At 47.1% G+C, this 21,228-nt stretch overlaps 1 protein-coding gene across 1 annotated transcript in view; it reads right to left on the bottom strand.

Annotated features, from left to right (window-relative positions):
• Nucleotides 1-21,228, bottom strand: part of LOC136671270 (inactive N-acetylated-alpha-linked acidic dipeptidase-like protein 2) — a 271,212-nt gene that overhangs the window by 79,661 nt on the left and 170,323 nt on the right. The window contains exons 7-9 of the mRNA XM_066646922.1: nucleotides 18,618-18,710; nucleotides 16,451-16,656; nucleotides 12,683-12,808 (exon numbers count right to left, since the gene is read on the bottom strand). Of these exons, the coding sequence (XP_066503019.1) occupies nucleotides 12,683-12,808; nucleotides 16,451-16,656; nucleotides 18,618-18,710 (425 nt within the window). The remainder of the gene's footprint in view (nucleotides 1-12,682; nucleotides 12,809-16,450; nucleotides 16,657-18,617; nucleotides 18,711-21,228) is intronic.

The following is a 21,228-nucleotide window of genomic DNA, read 5'->3' on the forward strand; positions in this document are numbered from 1 at the left end:
CCTGTGTCTGTGTGGGTTTCCTCCAGGTGCTCCGGTTTCCTTCCACAGTCCAAAAACACACGTTGGTAGGTGGATTGGCGACTTAAAAGTGTCCAAGTGTGTGAGTGAATGTGTGTGTGTCTGTGTTGCCCTGTGAAGGACTGGCGCCCCCTCCAGGGTGTATTCCTGCCTTGCGCCCAATGATTCCAGGTAGGCTCTGGACCCACCGCGACCCTGAACTGGATAAGGGTTACAGATAATGAATGAATGAATGAATGAATTCAAAACTGTTCAGAAGAAGAAAAAAATGATACTCCTTCCTGGGTTCATTTTTCCAATAATGTTACAATCCAAATATTTCTGTATTCTAAAAGTAGCAAGGGTTCTTCTTCCTGACCCACAGTGGGCTGGATGCATCAGACACCCAGACACCCTCCAGGCAGGGGACCCACTCCATGGAACATAAAGTGGTTCTGTATTTAGCTATTGTTAGTTATGCTTCGAGAGCAAAAATAAGAATTAATCACATTCATAACGCTGTTTTGCTTTACTTTTTGGTGGTAAACATAACCTACTCTTCCTTTAACCAATTTGTAGCCAATACAATCCCCAATTAAAGTCCAGCGTCATTAATCACAGCCCAATCAGAGACATTCTGTCCTTGAGCCACCAATTTCTCTAAACAAGTTACAGTCCAGTAACTGGACGTTTATCAGCTGTAACGCTATGAAACGAATCCTGATCCTTATGGTCCCTTTCTGGTGGGTTACATTCGCTCTGAGGGTCTTCATTCTTTTGGAAAGATTGGACAACTTTATATATGGAAAGCTATTAAATGAAAAACTATCCACAGAGTCCTGAGGTAGAAAGTGATGGGAGAAAGAGGGAGAACAGGTAACGTCTGCTCGATGCTGCCTTTTCCCTGCGAGGAGAATCAATATTTCATTTCTTCATCGGCTGTGATAACAAGAGAGCAGAAATCATTGTTTATGTATTTGAGCCGTTCATCTGCAGTGGTGAGAGAGCAGGGGATTGGCGGAGGGGTGTGGAAAATGAGGGTGATCACCTGTACTGCACACATTTTTACAGTCGCAGCTCTTATATTTGTCCAAACAATGCAGCGTCCAACACAAAAGTCAAGCCGCGTACGTCTGGCCTTTAACCAATATCCTCTGCCTCTGATCTGGAAACCACCATGAAGAAGACAGGAGACCTGTTGTTACATACACGATAAAACCGTGTGGTCAGGGGCAGAGCTTTGGACAATCCTCTAGTTGCTGTCTCCTAGTGTTTCCAAAATTGTGACTTTTCATGTAACAACACCTTTAACTTGAAAGTGAATGTGATTTTGGAGCATTTCTGTTAGTCACTAATCCATCACTAATTCTTCACAAAAATAAATAAATGTAAAACAATGAGAGTCAGGTTCAGTTCTGACAGCGATGAGGCATAAACAATCATTCATTCATTCATTATCTGTAAGCGCTTATCCAGTTCAGGGTCGCGGTGGGTCCAGAGCCAACCCGGTACACTGGGTGCAAAGCAGGAACTTACCCTGGTGGGGGCACCAGTCCATCACAGGGCAACACACACACTCACACGTTTACTCACACACTCACACTTATGGACACTTTTGAGCCACTAATCCACCTACCAACGTGTGTTTTTTGGACTGTGGGAGGAAACCCACGCAGACACAGGGAGAACACACCACACTCCTCACAGACAGTCACCCGGAGGAAACCCACGCAGACACAGGGAGAACACACCACACTCCTCACAGACAGTCACCCGGAGGAAACCCACGCAGACACAGGGAGAACACACCACACTCCTCACAGACAGTCACCCGGAGGAAACCCACGCAGACACAGAGAGAACACACCACACTCCTCACAGACAGTCACCCGGAGGAAACCCACGCAGACACAGGGAGAACACACCACACTCCTCACAGACAGTCACCCGGAGGAAACCCACGCAGACACAGGGAGAACACACCACACTCCTCACAGACAGTCACCCGGAGGAAACCCACGCAGACACAGGGAGAACACACCACACTCCTCACAGACAGTCACCCGGAGGAAACCCACGCAGACACAGGGAGAACACACCACACTCCTCACAGACAGTCACCCGGAGTGGGGCTCAAACCCAGAACCTCCAGGTCCCTACCTGCTGCGCCACCGTGACGCCCAAGAACAAATTAGTCCAAATCAAATAAGTGATACGAACTCTGGCAGGTTCTGCCCACAGCAGCGCTATATTTTAACTGTTTAAGATGTCCATCACTTAAGAGCTGTTTAATTGGGTTTTTGTCAATTTGTCAATTCTGAGAGTTAACAGTTGACAACTGACCATTACATCAGTCAGTGAAACACCATTTAACTAAAAGTACTGGACTGTGATTAATATTTGATTATATCGTTTTTGGTAATAGGTCTGGACCTTCAAATTGGTCCCTATTAGAGGCACAGCTATTACGTTACTGTTCAGTTTCAAATACGAACAAGTGTGTGTCACATTCCTCTGTTTTTTTTTTTTTTTGCTGATGTCAGCCTCTGATTAAGATAAAGATAATTGCGAGGGCTTTAATGTCAGAAATTGGAGTGCTTTGTGTGGTCAGAAGTGCACTAAAAGCCAGCAATTACAGCAGGAATTTCATTTTTCTGTCTGTGAAACTTGTTCAGCGGCGGATTACTGAAAGCAGCATATTGTTGCCTTTTCAAAGACGACGCCGAGGCAGGAAGGCTTTCCATTGCATTTGCTCTGTAATGGTTTAACTGAATCTAACAGTGCTGAGAAGTACTTGGTGTCATTGTCTGGTGCCTTTTTTTGGCCTGAACACTGCAGAAGAGAGACCATAAGGAGCAGGGCAGGTATTACACAAATAGATGGAACACAACTAATGGAATGCAAATTGTAACAATTAATTTTTGGATGCAGAAATATCCCGTTTTATTGCTTCCCCTCTCTGCCTTTCCCTCTTTCTCTCTCTCTCTCTCTCTCTCTCTCTAAAAGCCTACTCTGCTGGCCCATTCTGGAAATCATTTTATCACTTTCTCATTTTAAATAAAATAGTTGCATTAAACAAAGCAACAGGGCGTAGTGTCAGCTTCTCAATTTACAAGGCCCTAGCAAACCACTGCAGAGCTATTCTCAGAGTTTTCCATATTGTGCTGTAGGCAGCATGTCTCTCTCTTTTTTTATGTCTGACATATTCATCCCCATTTTTTTAAGCTTTGTCTTTTTTTCATCTTTTTTTTTAATGCGTGCGCCGTTTCAATCTCACTTCGCCGCAAATGTAATTTCCAAAGGTCACCTTCTCAGAGAATGAATTATCTCCACAATGCAATGTCATTTCAGTCTCCAGCACATTGTGAATGAGATAACAGTTTGATTCAGTGATTTGCCAGTTCTTTTACGTTTCGTTTAATGTTTCTTTTTTTCATCTTCCTTTCATTTTTTAAAACTTAATCTGAAGAGTAGCTGCAGGACGGAAGTTTTAAGAAAAAGCTGTTAGTGGTATGTCTGCAAACATACAATTTTATGCAACAGTTTATATGTTTGGCTGATTTTCAGAATGAAAACTGTAGACTGGGAGTGGACTCTCCTGAAGGACAGTAGTTACTTAGTTGAATGTGAGGTGAGAAAAAAATAAATAAAAAATAGGACTATTGAAAAAGATTTTTTTTCCTTACTAATAATCATGCAGAGGAGTATGGTGTGTTCTCCCTGTGTCTGCGTGGGTTTCCTCCGGGTGACTGTCTGTGAGGAGTGTGGTGTGTTCTCCCTGTGTCTGCGTGGGTTTCCTCCGGGTGACTGTCTGTGAGGAGTGTGGTGTGTTCTCCCTGTGTCTGCGTGGGTTTCCTCCGGGTGACTGTCTGTGAGGAGTGTGGTGTGTTCTCTCTGTGTCTGCGTGGGTTTCCTCCGGGTGACTGTCTGTGAGGAGTGTGGTGTGTTCTCCCTGTGTCTGCGTGGGTTTCCTCCGGGTGACTGTCTGTGAGGAGTGTGGTGTGTTCTCCCTGTGTCTGCGTGGGTTTCCCCCGGGTGACTGTCTGTGAGGAGTATGGTGTGTTCTCCCTGTGTCTGCGTGGGTTTCCTCCGGGTGACTGTCTGTGAGGAGTGTGGTGTGTTCTCCCTGTGTCTGCGTGGGTTTCCTCCGGGTGACTGTCTGTGAGGAGTGTGGTGTGTTCTCCCTGTGTCTGCGTGGTTTCCTCCGGGTGGCTGTCTGTGAGGAGTGTGGTGTGTTCTCCCTGTGTCTGCGTGGGTTTCCTCCGGGTGACTGTCTGTGAGGAGTGTGGTGTGTTCTCCGTGTCTGCGTGGGTTTCCTCCGGGTGACTGTCTGTGAGGAGTGTGGTGTGTTCTCCCTGTGTCTGCGTGGGTTTCCTCCGGGTGACTGTCTGTGAGGAGTGTGGTGTGTTCTCTCTGTGTCTGCGTGGGTTTCCTCCGGGTGACTGTCTATGAGGAGTGTGGTGTGTTCTCCCTGTGTCTGCGTGGGTTTCCTCCGGGTGACTGTCTGTGAGGAGTTTGGTGTGTTCTCCCTGTGTCTGCGTAGGTTTCCTCCGGGTGACTGTCTGTGAGGAGTTTGGTGTGGATTGGCGACTCAAAAAGTGTCCATAGGTGTGAGTGTGTGAGTGAATGTGTGAGTGTGTGCTGCCCATTGAAGTCAGTCTTTCAGTTTAACTCCATGGTTCCCGTATTTCTTTTTACCGCAGGGCCCCCAAACTGCAGCTTGAACAAAACAAAATACCCCTGCGCCCCCCACTCTGGGAACCACTGGCTTAATTAATAAAGAGTAGAATATAGTGCATACAGTATATACACTGCATACTGTTCAGGACTCTGGCCCTGTATCTGTGAGTAGCGGCAGGGCCAGATCATGGCAGAAATAAGATGCTTTAGTAAACAAGTCTAGAATGAGCCCAGAGAGGCTGCTAATTTGTGAGTGAAGGAGGTGTCAAAGCGTGGAGGACACTGGCGAAGAACTAATTGATTGCCAGCAGAGGTGGCACAGCGTACCCTGGAAGATTACGCTTCAGTGTCTAAAGTTTCTTTTTCGCTTTCGCTCGGCTTCTGCTGAGGGGGGGAACTGCTTGCACTTCTCCTCACCTCTGCAGGGATCAGTGTGCAAACACATGGCATTATCAGTAATGTGCTGCATGGTCAAAAGTCTGAGGGCTAGTCCTTATCTGACATTTGTTCTGAAATCAAGGGTATCAGTGTGGGGGCTGTCTCCTTTTGATACTGCAACAGTCCTCCAAGACTGGTCCTCCAAGGCTTTACACTAGATATCGGAACATATCTGTGAGGGTTTGATGGCACTTCACACCCCTCCCCTCTGTCATATGTCGCTTCTTTTGTTTGCGTCATGCTTCAATGTACATTGTTTGTCCACAACAGTTGCACATTAAAGAAGCATTAAAGAACTCACTAATTATAAAAAAAGCAACTACAAAAACTACTATCTAAGACCTCCACGGTTAGGTTGAGCCATCATTATTGCTACCAGTGAGTAAGCCGAGGCCAGGATGCATTATTTAGACCTGCGGTCTCTCTCATGAAACTGAGGCCAATGCATGTCAGCTCCTTTCGGCTCTTATTAAAATAAATGGAAGCAATTCCGTCCGAGTGACAGGCGCTACATGAGTGATGCGCCTCAATATACGGGGTTTGGGAGAGGCTTGGGGTGAGGGCTGGTGCATCACAGCTGTGAGGAAAGACCTGATTTGCCCTGATTTAAGTTGCTATAGACACCCCCTGATTGAGATTTAAAGATAACTGCATGCTGAATAGTCGAGCTGGTGTTCTACACAGTGCACGTGATGAGCCTGAACACGTAAGTGGAACACGCAGGGTCGACCGCGTGTATAAGAGCTGGCTCTAAACATCTCAGCAGCCGGATGTGTTTTGCATGTCTTTTATCTGTGGCTTTCTCTCGTTCAGAATGGAACACGAGGAGCAGCAAATGAGGAGAAAGGCAACTACCGTTTACAGCGCTTACAACAGACCCCGGTGACAATGCGACTTGACACCAGAACAAAGATGGGAGATCGCACGAGAACGATGCCTCACTGCTCCGACTACCAAACGCTGTCACTAATGGCTCTTAATTAGAGCATCACAGTGTACGCACAAAACATGCATTATCTAGATGAAATCCTTCGGGGGGGAAAAAGGGGGTTTAATCCGGAGAGCGGCAGATGATTTTATCAAGCTGCGAATCTGGCAGGGCTCTTTTTTGAAAGGGATGAGTGACAGGGCCTCCGCAGAGCAGAATGAAGAGCTGCCGCTCAGCAGACGGCTGGAAGAAGCCCGAGCTATGGGCAGGAGACATGATTTCCTCTGAAATGTACTCCCTCTGTGACCTGGAGAACACTGGGCTTAGGAGCATACATTTGTGCCCAATTTCTGTGTGTGTGTGTGTGTGTGTGTGTGTGTGCAGTCAACTTCCTAAACTATCAAGGAAAGTTCATGGAATATTTAAATCCCCTCGCAACTGTGTTTTCCTTCTAATTAAGTTAATCTTGTGCCTGTGGGTCCAACATTTACATATGCAGAGTGTGTCTTATGAAGCCCTTCCCAAGCTCTAATAAATGACTGCTGTATTTCATCAGCACCAGGATGTTACACACAAGGCAGTAGATCCCCATTAGGTGGGGCGATGTCAATGATCACGGCTCTGAGGTTTCATAAACAGACGTGTCTGAAACCATCAGGTCTGAGGACGGCGACCGCACAGTGGAAGCTCCATGCTGCGAGTCAGGGGCCGTGTCCATCAGATTACTGACCCAAACAGTGGAGATAAGAGGCCGTCTGTGGACATCAGGCGGCTCCGTGTTAACAAGAGAATAAACCAGTGTAAAGGCCTGAGCTCAGAGATGACTTGGCTCTACAAATGTGTGAACCGTTTCCAATCTAAAGCCTGCGGTGCTGAGCTGGGCCCTGATAAACACGCTGTGATTGCTTGTATACTGTCCTGTATTCCCTTTTAATCAGAGCTGACTTATTCTGAGAGGATTACACGTTACAGGTTTATTCCTAAATTGATTTCGCATCTGAATACAATCATCCTGTCGACTTTTATATAGGTCACTTTTACACCGCCTAATATGAGCAAGCAAGCGAGATGCAGAGAGATGAGGCTCAGAGCCAGGCTCAGCCGTTATACTTTGGGAATATACATTTCTGTAGGTTTCTGTAACACTTTCATTTTTAAAGACATTTATGAACTAAATAAGAGTGGTGCAGCAAGTGGGTGTCGCAGTCACACTGCTCCAGGAACCTGGAGGTTGTGGGTTCGATTCCCGCTCCGGGTGACTGTCTGTGAGGAGTGTGGTGTGTTCTCCCTGTGTCCGCGTGGGTTTCCTCCGGGTGACTGTCTGTGAGGAGTGTGGTGTGTTCTCCCCGTGTCTGCGTGGGTTTCCTCCGGGTGACTGTCTGTGAGGAGTGTGGTGTGTTCTCCCTGTGTCTGCGTAGGTTTCCTCCGGGTGACTGTCTGTGAGGAGTGTGGTGTGTTCTCCCTGTGTCTGTGTGGGTTTCCTCTGGGTGACTGTCTGTGAGGAGTGTGGTGTGTTCTCCCTGTGTCTGCATGGGTTTCCTCCGGGTGATCAGGTTTCCTCCCACAGTCCAAAAACATACGTTGGTAGGTGGATTGGCGACTCAAAAGTGTCCGTAGGTGTGAGTGTGTGTGTTGCCCAGTGAAGGACTGGCGCCCCCTCCAGGGTGTATTCCCGCCTTGCGCCCAATGAATCCAGGTAGGCTCTGGACCCACCGCAACCCTGAACTGGATAAGGGTTACAGATAATGAATGAATGAATGAATGAATGAACTAAATATACATATGACCCAGAACATATTTAAAATTGTAAATGGTCACATGTAACCCCCACAGTGTAGACTGGTCATTTGATTTTTTTAACATGTATATATATGTATGTAAATGAAGTATGACTCCTTTGTATTGTCAGTCAAAACATTCTGATGCAACATAAAGAACAGCTACAGTTTTCAATTGGTCCTGCAGGTCCTGTATCTCAGAGCCCTGGGTTCGATCCCTGCCTCGTGTCAATGTCTGTGGGGAGTGTGGTGTGTTCTCCCTGTGTCTGAATGGGGTTTCTCCTCCCACAGTCCAAAACCACGTTAGCAGGTGGATTGGCCGTGTGACACTGTCCGAATGTGAGTGGGTGAGTGATGCCCTGTGATGGACTGAATGTATGAATGAAAATGCAAAAAAAGAAATTGGGATATGAGGTTTTGTTCCCACAGAGACACTACTCTGCACTGTAAAAAATGTCTGTGAATTTTACGGTGGAAAACTGTAAAACCATGACAGTAAATGACTGTAAACTCTAAAAAGGTTGAAACAGTGTCTGTAACAGTGAAATACCGTAAATACTTTTATCAGCCAAAATACAATTTTTTACATCTCTTTACTGTAAAATATACTTTATTTCACTGTTAAACACACAAACCATTAGGGGGCGGTACAAGTGTCCAAGGACTGGGAGGAGCTGAGACTCATTAGGGAGCTCCCAGCATGCTTTGCTTCTCCATATTTTCTGTGATTTTCAGAGTTTCTTTGTTTTTTTCTGTCTTTGAGACGTACTGATTTTGGGCTGCATCGGGGTGATCACTGTGTGTGTTTGTGTTTCTGTGCATATTACGTCGAGACGTGTGTTGGTCAGGAAAGTTCACTATCAGCCTGTGTTCCGCGTGTGGCGCCCAGATACCCAACATTTCTTTAGTCCTTTCAGCAATATCTCCTTTTAAGGGCTGAATACAGGATGCAGTTTGGCTTTATCTAAATATGGCCATATCTCAGTCTCCTTTCTCGAATTTGTCACACAATTTACATGTTAGTTTTATAGCAAAACAATGTTTCTTTGTTATTTTTATGTAAATACCATGTTTTTTACAATTTATATCTGTTTTTTTAACAGAAATGTACTGTCAACAAAACAGTCTTTAAATGTAAAATTTATGATTTGCCAAAAACGTGACCGTATAATTTACTGTGAAATTCTGGCAACCACAGCTACCAGTATTTTACCGTAAATTTTACGGATTTTTTTTTACAGTGTGAGTATTCCAAATAATGAAATATAAGCTGGCATTGTAAAGGGCAAGAAATGGACAAACTGTGTATGTATCAGGAAATGTACCTAATATTTTAAAATACACACTTTCAAATAATGTGTTTTTTAAGCGTTGCCGTACAACTTGTCAACCCCAAATTCCATCTCTGGTAACAGGCTGTAGAAAGCTTATATAAAGGTGGGACGTCTGATCCAGAATGGGTTACAGCTCATGATTTGAGGTTAGTAATAAAATAATAAAATAAATACATAAGCATGAGGTTAAAAGGCCACATGAAGGTGTCAGTCAAAGACATACAGTGATGACACACGAGGCCAAATTGAAAAAGCTATCTGACTAAGTTATTTGGGAGCACAGCGGCGGGTGGTAAGCCTAACGCATAACAACACACACACTTCACAATCAAACACCAGCTTTCCATATGACGAGACTTGAGAGTTTTTCCCACTCAAAACAGAGGAGGTTTGAAGAAAGACAGAGAGAGTGAGTGAGAGAAAAGATAAGACTGTTTCTCCTTTCAGTCGTCGCGTTGAGAAATCCTCCGTCAGGTTCAGTTTAAAATACACCAGGAGACACACACGTTGCTACAACACTACCCAATTAAAGCATGAAAAGTCTCTCAATTTACTTTGGATGCGATGCTCCGTAATCCCCAAAGAAGTATCTGTTTTATTATAATTGGTTCCAAAGCACCCATTCGAAACATCACTGCGGTGGCATCTCTATTTTGAAGACAGCTGCAAAGTAAGATAAGTGGAAAATATTACCGCCGTAGCACGAGTGTGATTTATAGAGTGGTTGAAATTAAAATATTTAGACGGCTGAAGCTACCTGGTGTCGCTCAAAGTTCTTCAAATGATAAATGGCATGATTGGAATGGTCTAAAGAGTGAGTAAGACCTGCGTGTCCAATTAGGGCTGGCAGAAATAAAAAGAAGTAAACACAAACAAAAGCTTTCATCAGACAAAGGCACAAATTGCTACGACAGCCAAGTGCTGAGGCACAAACTCAATAATTTCGATTGTACATAGTTTTCTCCAGATTCAGATTAACTCTATAAGAGCGACTGACACAATCAGGAAAAACTCTCTGAAGAACAGCACTAGAAAGTATTGTAGTTTTATTAAAACAGATGAATATTATTAGAAAAGAAGAGAACAAAGCAGCAGAGTCACTGGGCTTGACTCCCAACTCTATATTAGCCTGCGTATGTAACATGGTTAGCTTTGTATATCAGAGGTCAGCAGCACCACTAATCACCCTCTGGGTGGGTAGGACTCCATGTAGGGAAATATATTTATGCATTTACGCATCCTGGTGCAGCAGGTAGGTGTCGCAGTCACACATCTCCAGGTGCCAGGAGGTTGTGGGTTTGATTCCCGCTCCGGGTGACTGTCTGTGAGGAGTGTGGTGTGTTCTCACTGTGTCTGCGTGGGTTTCCTCCGGGTGACTGTCTGTGAGGAGTGTGGTGTGTTCTCCCTGTGTCTGCGTGGGTTTCCTCCGGGTGACTGTCTGTGAGGAGTGTGGTGTGTTCTCCCTGTGTCTGCGTGGGTTTCCTCCGGGTGACTGTCTGTGAGGAGTTGGTGTGTTCCTCCCTGTGTCTGTGTGGGTTTCCTCCGGGTGACTGTCTGTGAGGAGAGTGGTGTGTTCTCCCTGTGTCTGCGTGGGTTTCCTCCGGGTGACTGTCTGTGAGGAGTGTGGTGTGTTCCTCCCTGTGTCTGTGTGGGTTTCCTCCGGGTGACTGTCTGTGAGGAGTGTGGTGTGTTCTCCCTGTGTCTGCGTGGGTTTCCTCCGGGTGACTGTCTGTGAGGAGTTGGTGTGTTCCTCCCTGTGTCTGTGTGGGTTTCCTCCGGGTGACTGTCTGTGAGGAGTTGGTGTGTTCCTCCCTGTGTCTGTGTGGGTTTCCTCCGGGTGACTGTCTGTGAGGAGTGTGGTGTGTTCTCCCTGTGTCTGCGTGGGTTTCCTCTGGGTGACTGTCTGTGAGGAGTGTGGTGTGTTCCTCCCTGTGTCTGTGTGGGTTTCCTCCGGCTGACTGTCTTTGAGGAGTGTGGTGTGTTCTCCCTGTGTCTGCGTGGGTTTCCTCCGGGTGACTGTCTTTGAGGAGTGTGGTGTGTTCTCCCTGTGTCTGCGTGGGTTTCCTCCGGGTGCTCCGGTTTCCTCCCAAAGTCCAAAAACACAGGTTGGTAGGTGGATAGGTGACTCAAAAGTGTCCGTAGGTGTGAGTGTGTGAGTGAATGTGTGTGTCTGTGTTGCCCTGTGAAGGACTGGCGCCCCCTCGAGGGTGTATTCCCGCCTTGCGCCCAGTGATTCCAGGTAGGCTCTGGACCCACCATGACCCTGAACTGGATAAGGATTACAGATAATGAATGAATGAATTTACGCATCGTTTGTTTGGAAGTTGGAAAGAACTCGTCACACTACAGCAGGAGGAAAGCCTGAACCCGAAGACCTGCCGCACAACGTGAAGATCCACTCGGCGTCCACCACCGTCTACCGAGACGAAGCATTTGAAGAAGATGAAATGCAACAATAAATATGGAATAGGGTCTGCCCTTGAATATCCTCTCTCTCATTCTGACTGATCTCATGTTGATAGAGCATCTACACCTCCGGGCTTGCTCAGAACGAAGCTGTCACTGGGGGAAAAAAGGCAGCAACGTAGAACAGTGCGACCCAAATTACAGCTGAGAGCGAGGACATGGTAAACTTAAACCTGAACTTTATCTGCTTTATTTTTTATCTACGATGAAAGACATCAAGCTGCAACTCTTCCATCTGTCTCCCTTTATTTAAGGCATTTGAAGTGTTCTTTCTCCCTTTGTACGAAACTTTGTCTCAAGACTTTTCTGCTTCTGTGAACGGAATCAAAACCTCTTCATCGCTCCGATTCCAGCGACGAGAGGAAATAATTATGTCTGTGAGCTGAAACCAGGTTCGGCTTTGAAGCTGAGCTTTTGCCACAGAGAGAGAATGAGGAGGGAGAGAGACAGGGAGAGAGACAGAGAGAGAGTGTGTTACATCATGCAGGAGTGGGTCAGGACCCTCTTTATTACACTAAAATGTCACAGGTGGACTGGCATTTAGGTTAATAAAGAGGATTATTGCTTGCATGGAAATAATAGGGCATCCTGTCATTAGAACATGGCCTTTGACCCTCTCTGAACTAGGCGATGCTTATACGGCGCCGGCTTATTAGAGAAGGAATACATTGGCAGTATTTGAATAAGTTAACCTTTTCACCAACTTCTGAGCCTCCTGATGTGATTACACAAGATAACAGACGGCTGCACTGCAACTCGGAGAAGGTGAATAAGAAACACACACACACACACACCGAGAAAACAGGTCCAATAAACAACACCTTCATTCATTTCTACTCAAGCATTCAGTGGATTGAACTGAGATTTTGGGCTAAATTTGATGTTGTCAAAGACTTGTTGGGACACTCTGATCATCACGCTGATGTCTGATTGAACCATCCCTTTGGTGTGTGCACACGAGGTGTACGTTTGGAGAGGTTTAATGACGTCACAGCAGATCTCAGACCTTCCGGCAGAAGGAAAAGCCTTTAAGTCCGAAGGAAGAAAGAGCTGAGGTGTACCTTGCGGATGTCAGAGGCCAGCTGCAGCAGAGAGGGCGATGCTGTGGACTGAGGTCCTCTCGCTCTGACTGGATTGTGAAGGCTCACGTAGGCCACTGCTCTGCTCTCCAGTACCAGTCTGTTCTCCTGAAGACACATCAGAGCACAGAGAAAGAGTGAGACGCAACAAAAGGTTTGTAGACAATACCTGAAAATGTATTAATTCAGTGTTGAATTCACTGAGGGCGCCACGGTGGTGCAGCAGGTAGGTGTCGCAGTCACACTGCTCCAGGGGCCTGGAGGTTGTGGGTTCGATTCCTGCTCCGGGTGACTGTCTGTGAGGAGTGTGGTGTGTTCTCCCTGTGTCTGCGTGGGTTTCCTCCGGGTGACTGTCTGTGAGGAGTGTGGTGTGTTCTCCCTGTGTCTGTGTGGGTTTCCTCCGGGTGACTGTCTGTGAGGAGTTGGTGTGTTCTCCCTGTGTCTGCGTGGGTTTCCTCCGGGTGACTGTCTGTGAGGAGTGTGGTGTGTTTTCCCTGTGTCTGAGTGGGTTTCCTCCGGGTGACTGTCTGTGAGGAGTGTGGTGTGTTCTCCCTGTGTCTGCGTGGGTTTCCTCCGGGTGACTGTCTGTGTGGAGTGTGGTGTGTTCTCCCTGTGTCTGCGTGGGTTTCCTCCGGGTGACTGTCTGTGAGGAGTGTGGTGTGTTCTCTCTGTGTCTGCGTGGGTTTCCTCCGGGTGACTGTCTGTGAGGAGTGTGGTGTGTTCTCCCTGTGTCTGCGTGGGTTTCCTCCGGGTGACTGTCTGTGAGGAGTGTGGTGTGTTCTCCCTGTGTCTGCGTGGGTTTCCTCCGGGTGACTGTCTGTGAGGAGTGTGGTGTGTTCTCCCTGTGTCTGCGTGGGTTTCCTCCGGGTGACTGTCTGTGTGGAGTGTGGTGTGTTCTCCCTGTGTCTGCGTGGGTTTCCTCCGGGTGACTGTGAGGAGTGTTGTGTGTTCTCCCTGTGTCTGCGTGGGTTTCCTCCGGGTGACTGTCTGTGAGGAGTGTGGTGTGTTCTCCCTGTGTCTGCGTGGGTTTCCTCCGGGTGACTGTCTGTGAGGAGTGTGGTGTGTTCTCCCTGTGTCTGCGTGGGTTTCCTCCGGGTGACTGTCTGTGAGGAGTGTGGTGTGTTCTCTCTGTGTCTGCGTGTGTTTCCTCCGGGTGACTGTCTGTGAGGAGTGTGGTGTGTTCTCCCTGTGTCTGCGTGGGTTTCCTCCGGGTGACTGTCTGTGAGGAGTGTGGTGTGTTCTCCCTGTGTCTGCGTGGGTTTCCTCCGGGTGACTGTGAGGAGTGTTGTGTGTTCTCTCTGTGTCTGCGTGGGTTTCCTCCGGGTGACTGTCTGTGAGGAGTGTGGTGTGTTCTCCCTGTGTCTGCGTGGGTTTCCTCCGGGTGACTGTCTGTGAGGAGTGTGGTGTGTTCTCTCTGTGTCTGCGTGGGTTTCCTCTGGGTGACTGTCTGTGAGGAGTGTGGTGTGTTCTCCCTGTGTCTGCGTGGGTTTCCTCCGGGTGACTGTCTGTGTGGAGTGTGGTGTGTTCTCTCTGTGTCTGCGTGGGTTTCCTCCGGGTGACTGTGAGGAGTGTTGTGTGTTCTCTCTGTGTCTGCGTGGGTTTCCTCCGGGTGACTGTCTGTGAGGAGTGTTGTGTGTTCTCTCTGTGTCTGCGTGGGTTTCCTCCGGGTGACTGTCTGTGAGGAGTGTGGTGTGTTCTCCCTGTGTCTGCGTGGGTTTCCTCCGGGTGACTGTCTGTGAGGAGTTGGTGTGTTCTCCCTGTGTCTGCGTGGGATTCCTCCAGGTGACTGTCTGTGAGGAGTGTGGTGTGTTCTCCCTGTGTCTGCGTGGGTTTCCTCCGGGTGCTCCGGTTTCCTCTCACAGTCCAAAAACACACGTTGGTAGATGGATTGATGACTCAAAAGTGTCCGTAGGTGTGAATGTGTGTGTGAGTGTGTGTGTTGCCCTGTGAAGGACTGGCGCCCCCTCCAGGGTGTATTCCCGCCTTGCGCCCAATGATTCAAGGTAGGCTCTGGACCCACCGCCACCCTGAACTGGATAAGGGTTACAGATAATGAATGAATGAATGAATGAATTTACTGACTGCTCAATGCCAAGTCTGGGTTAGGGGCAGGGCTTGGGAGGTAAATAATCCCCAGAACTGAGCTGTGGAGCTGAAGAACTGGAGTGAAGGAGATCCATCTAGTACCTGACTTGAGAAACATTCCTGATGCTGCCATTAAATCCTTACAGAAATGTTCCAACTTGTAAATATTTCCTTGAGTGTCACTCCGTAGCATTCCCCTTCATTTCACAAAAAATATACTGGATGAGCAGGTGTCTGCAAACTTTTAGCCATGCGATTTATGAGCATGTTGTGCAGATTTTCAGCAGTATCATCATCAGCATCATAACCATGATCATCATCATCATCATCATCCCACTCATTGTAAATTAACATAAAACCTAGACATTACTCAGCATTGATCGCTGATAGTAAAAGTGCTTTGGGAATGAAGAAGAACCACCACCTGCCAGAACAATCACATTAAACATGACGCACTGCCACTGTCTTCCATCTGTCTGATTTAATTCGGCACGGTTTGCTGGTTATGTTTGAGAGCAATGTTTTCACCCTGTTGTGTGGGGGGTTCAGTGACTTGGACTCTGAAGGACAGTCTGTCCATCTACTCTCACCACGTCATTGTGATAGTCATCTCTGAATAACGAGAACACCGCAAACACGTAAACACACTTGACCTGCTATTAAGACTAATACTGACTAACACAGGCAAAAATACTCCACTGGTTCCGTAGACTGAGGATTTGATAGTTTGCTATTCATAAACATGTATTATTGAGGCTGTGTGGAAGCCAAGAGGGCAATTTCATTTCTGAACTTCTAAGGGATGGATGATTTTGTCTCCTTTTAACTCGTTAAATTCAGATTGTGGGGCGGCTCAGTGGCGCAGCAGGTAGGTGTCGCAGTCACACAGCTCCTGGGACCTGGAGGTTGTGGGTTCGATTCCCGCTCCGGGTGACTGTCTGTGAGGAGTGTGGTGTGTTCTCCCTGTGTCTGCATGGGTTTCCTCCAGGTGACTGTCTGTGAGGAGTGTGGTGTGTTCTCTCTGTGTCTGCGTGGGTTTCCTCCGGGTGACTGTCTGTGAGGAGTGTGGTGTGTTCTCCCTGTGTCTGCGTGGGTTTCCTCCGGGTGACTGTCTGTGAGGAGTGTGGTGTGTTCTCCCTGTGTCTGTGTGTTCCTCCGGGTGCTCCGGTTTCCTCCCACAGTCCAAAAACACACGTTCTCAAAAGTGTGAGTGTGTGAGTGAATGTGGGAGTGTGTGTTGCCCTGTGAAGGACTGGCGCCCCCTCCAGGGTGTATTCCCGTCTTGCCCCCAGTGATTCCAGGTAGGCTCTGGACCCACCGCGACCCTGAACTGGATAAACGGTTACAGAAAATGAATGAATTAATTCAGATTGTTCGTGTCAATACTGGGCATAACAAAATGTATCAGCACATGAAACCGGAGCCTTCTGTATCTCACCATGTATAACATGAGTATATGGAAAACAGCACCATGCAGAGTTTAAGTTTCAAAGCAGTCATTAATTTCCTACTGTGAGAATCGTAATGTAATATTTTCAAAATACTTTAGAGTTGAGCTTCAACGTCCTGAAGAATCCTGAATGTTTTAAGAATCGTTTATTCAGAGTACTTTGGTACACTTCTGTAAGGTAATGTCCTATCGCTGACCCCAAGATCAAAACTTACCTCGCCCCATTCGTAGGAGCCGATGTTGCCGAGCATCGAACCCCCCCACGAGCAGAAGACAGTGGTTCGGTCGGGCTGCCAACCGGCACGGTTCTGAGCGGTCATAGCAGCAATAATCTGGGTCATGACTGCAGCACCACTGCTCCACTCTGAAACGGAGTTCTCAAACCAGCTGCTATGACCACTGCCCACCAGCACATAGCGATCTGCACCAAGAGAACAAAGTCAGAATCTACTGCACACACAGATCCCCTTCACAGCACATACACTTTATGTACAAATGTGACAGGGTACACTTCCCTAACCAGGAAATCACACCATAAACAGCCCCTGGGCAAGACTCCTAACACTACATTTCTTTACCATGGCAACAGGATTAATATGTAAACAAAACATATAAAAGTACATTACATCTAGAGAGAAGTAACACCACATATGTTTTTGTTTTGTTTTTATTTACTGGTCAAGTTAAAAAAAAGTGTACGATGCAATCTTAATGATTTTTTTCTCTGTATGCAAAATACATTTTCATTCATTCATTATCTGTAACCGCTTATCCAGTTCATGGTCACGGTGGGTCCAGAGCCTACCTGGAATCACTGGGCTCAAGGTGGGAATACACCCTGGAGGGGGCGCCAGTCCTTCGCACCTACGGACACTTTTGAGTCGCCAATCCACCTACCAACGTGTGTTTTTGGACTGTGGGGGGAAACCGGAGCACCCGGAGGAAACCCACGCAGACACAGGGAGAACACACCACACTCCTCACAGACAGTCACCCGGAGCGGGAATCGAACCCACAACCTCCAGGCCCCTGGAGCTGTGTGACTGCGACACTACCTGCTGCACCACCGTGCCCCACTCCGGGTGACTGTGAGGAGTGTGGTGTGTTCTCCCTGTGTCTGCGTGGGTTTCCTCCGGGTGCTCCGGCTTCCTCCCACAGTCCAAAAACACACGTTGGTAGGTGGATTGGCGACTCAAAAGTGTCCGTAGGTGTGAGTGTGTGTGTAGCCCTGTGAAGGACTGGCGCCCCCTCCAGGGTGTATTCCTGCCGTGCGCCCAATGATTCCAGGTAGGCTCTGGACCCACTGCGACCCTGAACTGGATAAGCGCTTACAGACAATGAATGAATGAATGAAAAATCAAAAGAACATGCAGTTTTCCATGGGGTCCCCAGACATTTGATTATGACTGCACACACTACCCACTCAAAGAGCTGAGCAAAAACAGAAGTGAGAACATCTAAAGACGGTTCTCCGAGACCAGCCAAGAAGAACATTACACTTGACTTTTCTGGACTGACAGCTGAGAGGCAGCTACAGACCAATAAACTCCATGAGTATTTTAACAAAGCACAGGGTGGTGTGTGTGTGTGTATTTGAAAAAAAATATTTTAACCACCGCAAAGGAAGGTGTGGCAGCGGAGTCTTCAGGGAAGTTATTAGAACTTGGCAAATCAATACATAAGAACAAGAACAACAAGCTAAATTAAAAGCAAACACTTACCGCAAAGTCACTGGACGAGGAGGCTAACTTTAGGATCATATTTCATAATGGGCCGGCCACTTACGACATCGTAAAAGAGGTACGGTAAATCTTGTAAGCACTCCCATACGGGCTTTTAACTTACGAAGGAGGAGGAAGATTAAAGACCCCCATCGCATCAGGGAAAATGATTAAATCATTCACAGAGGGCAAACACTGGTCAGTAATTAAATGGCTATTTTCAGCAGCCAAGTGGACATTTTCAACACTGTTTGGACATTGTTTTAAAAGCAGTTTATCAAGGTGTAAAAAACAAGGCCTGGATTCCTTCCCTCTCCCTCTCTTTCTCTCTCTGTATGTTGCTTGCGACATACACAGCTGCCCCAATGAATTGTTTTTACTGTTCATTTTTCTCTCGGTAAAACCCTTTGAATTGCCATTGTGTTTGAATTGCCCAGGTGCTCTATAAATAAACGTGCCTTGCCAATACATTACAGTACAATAGTGTGTTTGCATGTTTGCAGGCCCCTGTTGACACTCACAGGATCACGGTACAGTCTTCTTAAATGTTAACATTTCACGTTAATATGACCCGTTAATGGTGCAGTAAATTAAACCCGCATTTCAGCTCCCATTTACCTTAAAGCTTTCCATTTAGCATAAAATAAGTATAATTTCACACCTGGATTAATCTTGCCTCTCAGGTACCCGATGACATTATGCACCTTTGCGTAGGCTGTTTGAGATCCAACGGTGAGCTTTACAATCTTCCGTCCTAAAAAATAACAATAATAATAATGATTAGTCATAGTAATGTTCTTGAAAAATGAAGGTGCCACATGGTTCCTTGGAGAGCTGCCTTGAAGGATCTTTCAAGAAGCACCATAGGATCTTCATTCATTCATTATCTGTAACCCTTATCCAATTCAGGGTTGCAGTGGGTCCAGAGCCTACCTGGAATCATTGGGCGCAAGGCGGGAATACACCCTGGAGGGGGCGCCAGTCATTCACAGGGCAACACACACACACTCACACCTTCGGACACTTTTGAGTCGCCAATCCACCTACCAACGTGTGTTTTTTTTTGGACTGTGGGAGGAAACCGGAGCACCCGGAGGAAACCCACACAGACACAGGGAGAACACACCACACTCCTCACAGACAGTCACCTGGAGGAAACCCACACAGACACAGGGAGAACACACCACACTCCTCACAGACAGTCACCTGGAGGAAACCCACACAGACACAGGGAGAACACACCACACTCCTCAAAGACAGTCACCCGGAGAAAACCCACGCAGACACAGGGAGAACACACCACACTCCTCACAGACAGTCACCCGGAGGAAACCCATGCAGACACAGGGAGAACACACCACACTCCTCACAGACAGTCACCCGGAGAAAACCCACGCAGACACAGGGAGAACACACCACACTCCTCACAGACAGTCACCCGGAGGAAACCCATGCAGACACAGGGAGAACACACCACACTCCTCACAGACAGTCACCTGGAGGAAACCCACACAGACACAGGGAGAACACACCACACTCCTCACAGACAGTCACCCGGAGGAAACCCACGCAGACACAGGGAGAACACACCACACTCCTCACAGACAGTCACCTGGAGGAAACCCACACAGACACAGGGAGAACACACCACACTCCTCACAGACAGTCACCTGGAGGAAACCCACACAGACACAGGGAGAACACACCACACTCCTCAAAGACAGTCACCCGGAGAAAACCCACGCAGACACAGGGAGAACAAACCACACTCCTCACAGACAGTCACCCGGAGGAAACCCATGCAGACACAGGGAGAACACACCACACTCCTCACAGACAGTCACCCGGAGGAAACCCACGCAGACACAGGGAGAACACACCACACTCCTCACAGACAGTCACCTGGAGGAAACCCACACAGACACAGGGAGAACACACCACACTCCTCACAGACAGTCACCCGGAACAGGAATCGAACCCACAACCTCCAGGCCCCTGGAGCTGTGTGACTGCGACACTACCATAGGATCCTTTTAAAATCTAATCTGAAACATATACAGGATTCTGCAAAAGTTAGAGACCACCTCCAGCAGGGGATACAGCCCTTTCACTGTTTCTTTAGGTGATATACTGTATGTCCAAAGAGATTAGATATAATCTAACACACTCAAATAAGAAACTCACAGGGAAACATATGGTAAACTATTGTGCAAGACCTGGTGTCACACAAACAACACTTTTTCAAGCTCCACACTTGCTTCAAATCTGAACACATCCACAGTTTGTGTCCATCCTCCCACTGTTAGAATGAAACCCTAACAGTGCTATGTTTCTGGAAGGAGGTGGAGCTACTGCTCTCAGAGTTTGGCCCCAGACCCTCAGAGCCTACATCTTCATTCATTAGAGTCATGAGAAGCAGAATGTGTAAGAGAAAGACTATCTAAGACTGAACTTTGTTTTTTAAAGTGTTTCTTTAAAAAAATGTCTCTAAAAGATTTCCTTGTAAATCATTTCTTGAAAAACTTTAACAAAGGCCTTGATTGGCCACATTAAGTAACGGAATTTCATAGCGGAGTCTTTTGTGTAAATATCTGTGAAAAAATCTATTATAAATGTGTTCTGAGTCAACAGTTTTACAGGTCCTTGATGGAATTGACACAAAAAAAGACAAAATGAGGGAATGAGTAGAAAGACTGACTCCAGGCTTAGTGTGTGTTTATGTGGAGAGAGAGAGAGAAAGAGAGAGAGAGAGAGAGAGAGAGAGAGAGAGAGAGAGAGAGAGAGAGAGCACGAGAGAGAAAGAGAGAGAGATAGAGCGCGAGAGAGAAAGAGAGATAGAGAGAAAGTGAGATAGAGAAGAGAGAGAGAGAAAGAGAGAGAGAGATAGAGCACGAGAGAGAAAGAGATTGAGAGAGAGAGAGATAGAGAGAGAAAAAGAGAGACAGAGATGGATAGAAAAGAGAGAGAGAGAGAGAAGAGAGAGAGACAGAGAGATAGAGATAGAGCGCGAGAGAGAGTGATAGAGAAAGAGAGAGATAGAGAGAGAGAGAGAGAGATGGAGAGAGATAGAGAGAGAGAGAGAAAGAGAGATAGATAGATAGAGAGAGAGAGAGAGAGAGAGAGAGATAGAGCGCGAGAGAGAAAGAGAGATTGAGAGATAGAGAGAGAGAGAGAGAGAGAGAGAGAGAGATAGAGAAAGAGAGAGACAGAGATGGATAGAAAGAAAGAGAGAGAGAGAGAGAGAGAGAGAGAGAGAGAGAGAGAGAGGTAGG

This window comes from Hoplias malabaricus, chromosome 16 (assembly GCF_029633855.1).
Source record: "Hoplias malabaricus isolate fHopMal1 chromosome 16, fHopMal1.hap1, whole genome shotgun sequence".
Taxonomy (NCBI): Eukaryota; Metazoa; Chordata; class Actinopteri; order Characiformes; family Erythrinidae; genus Hoplias; species Hoplias malabaricus.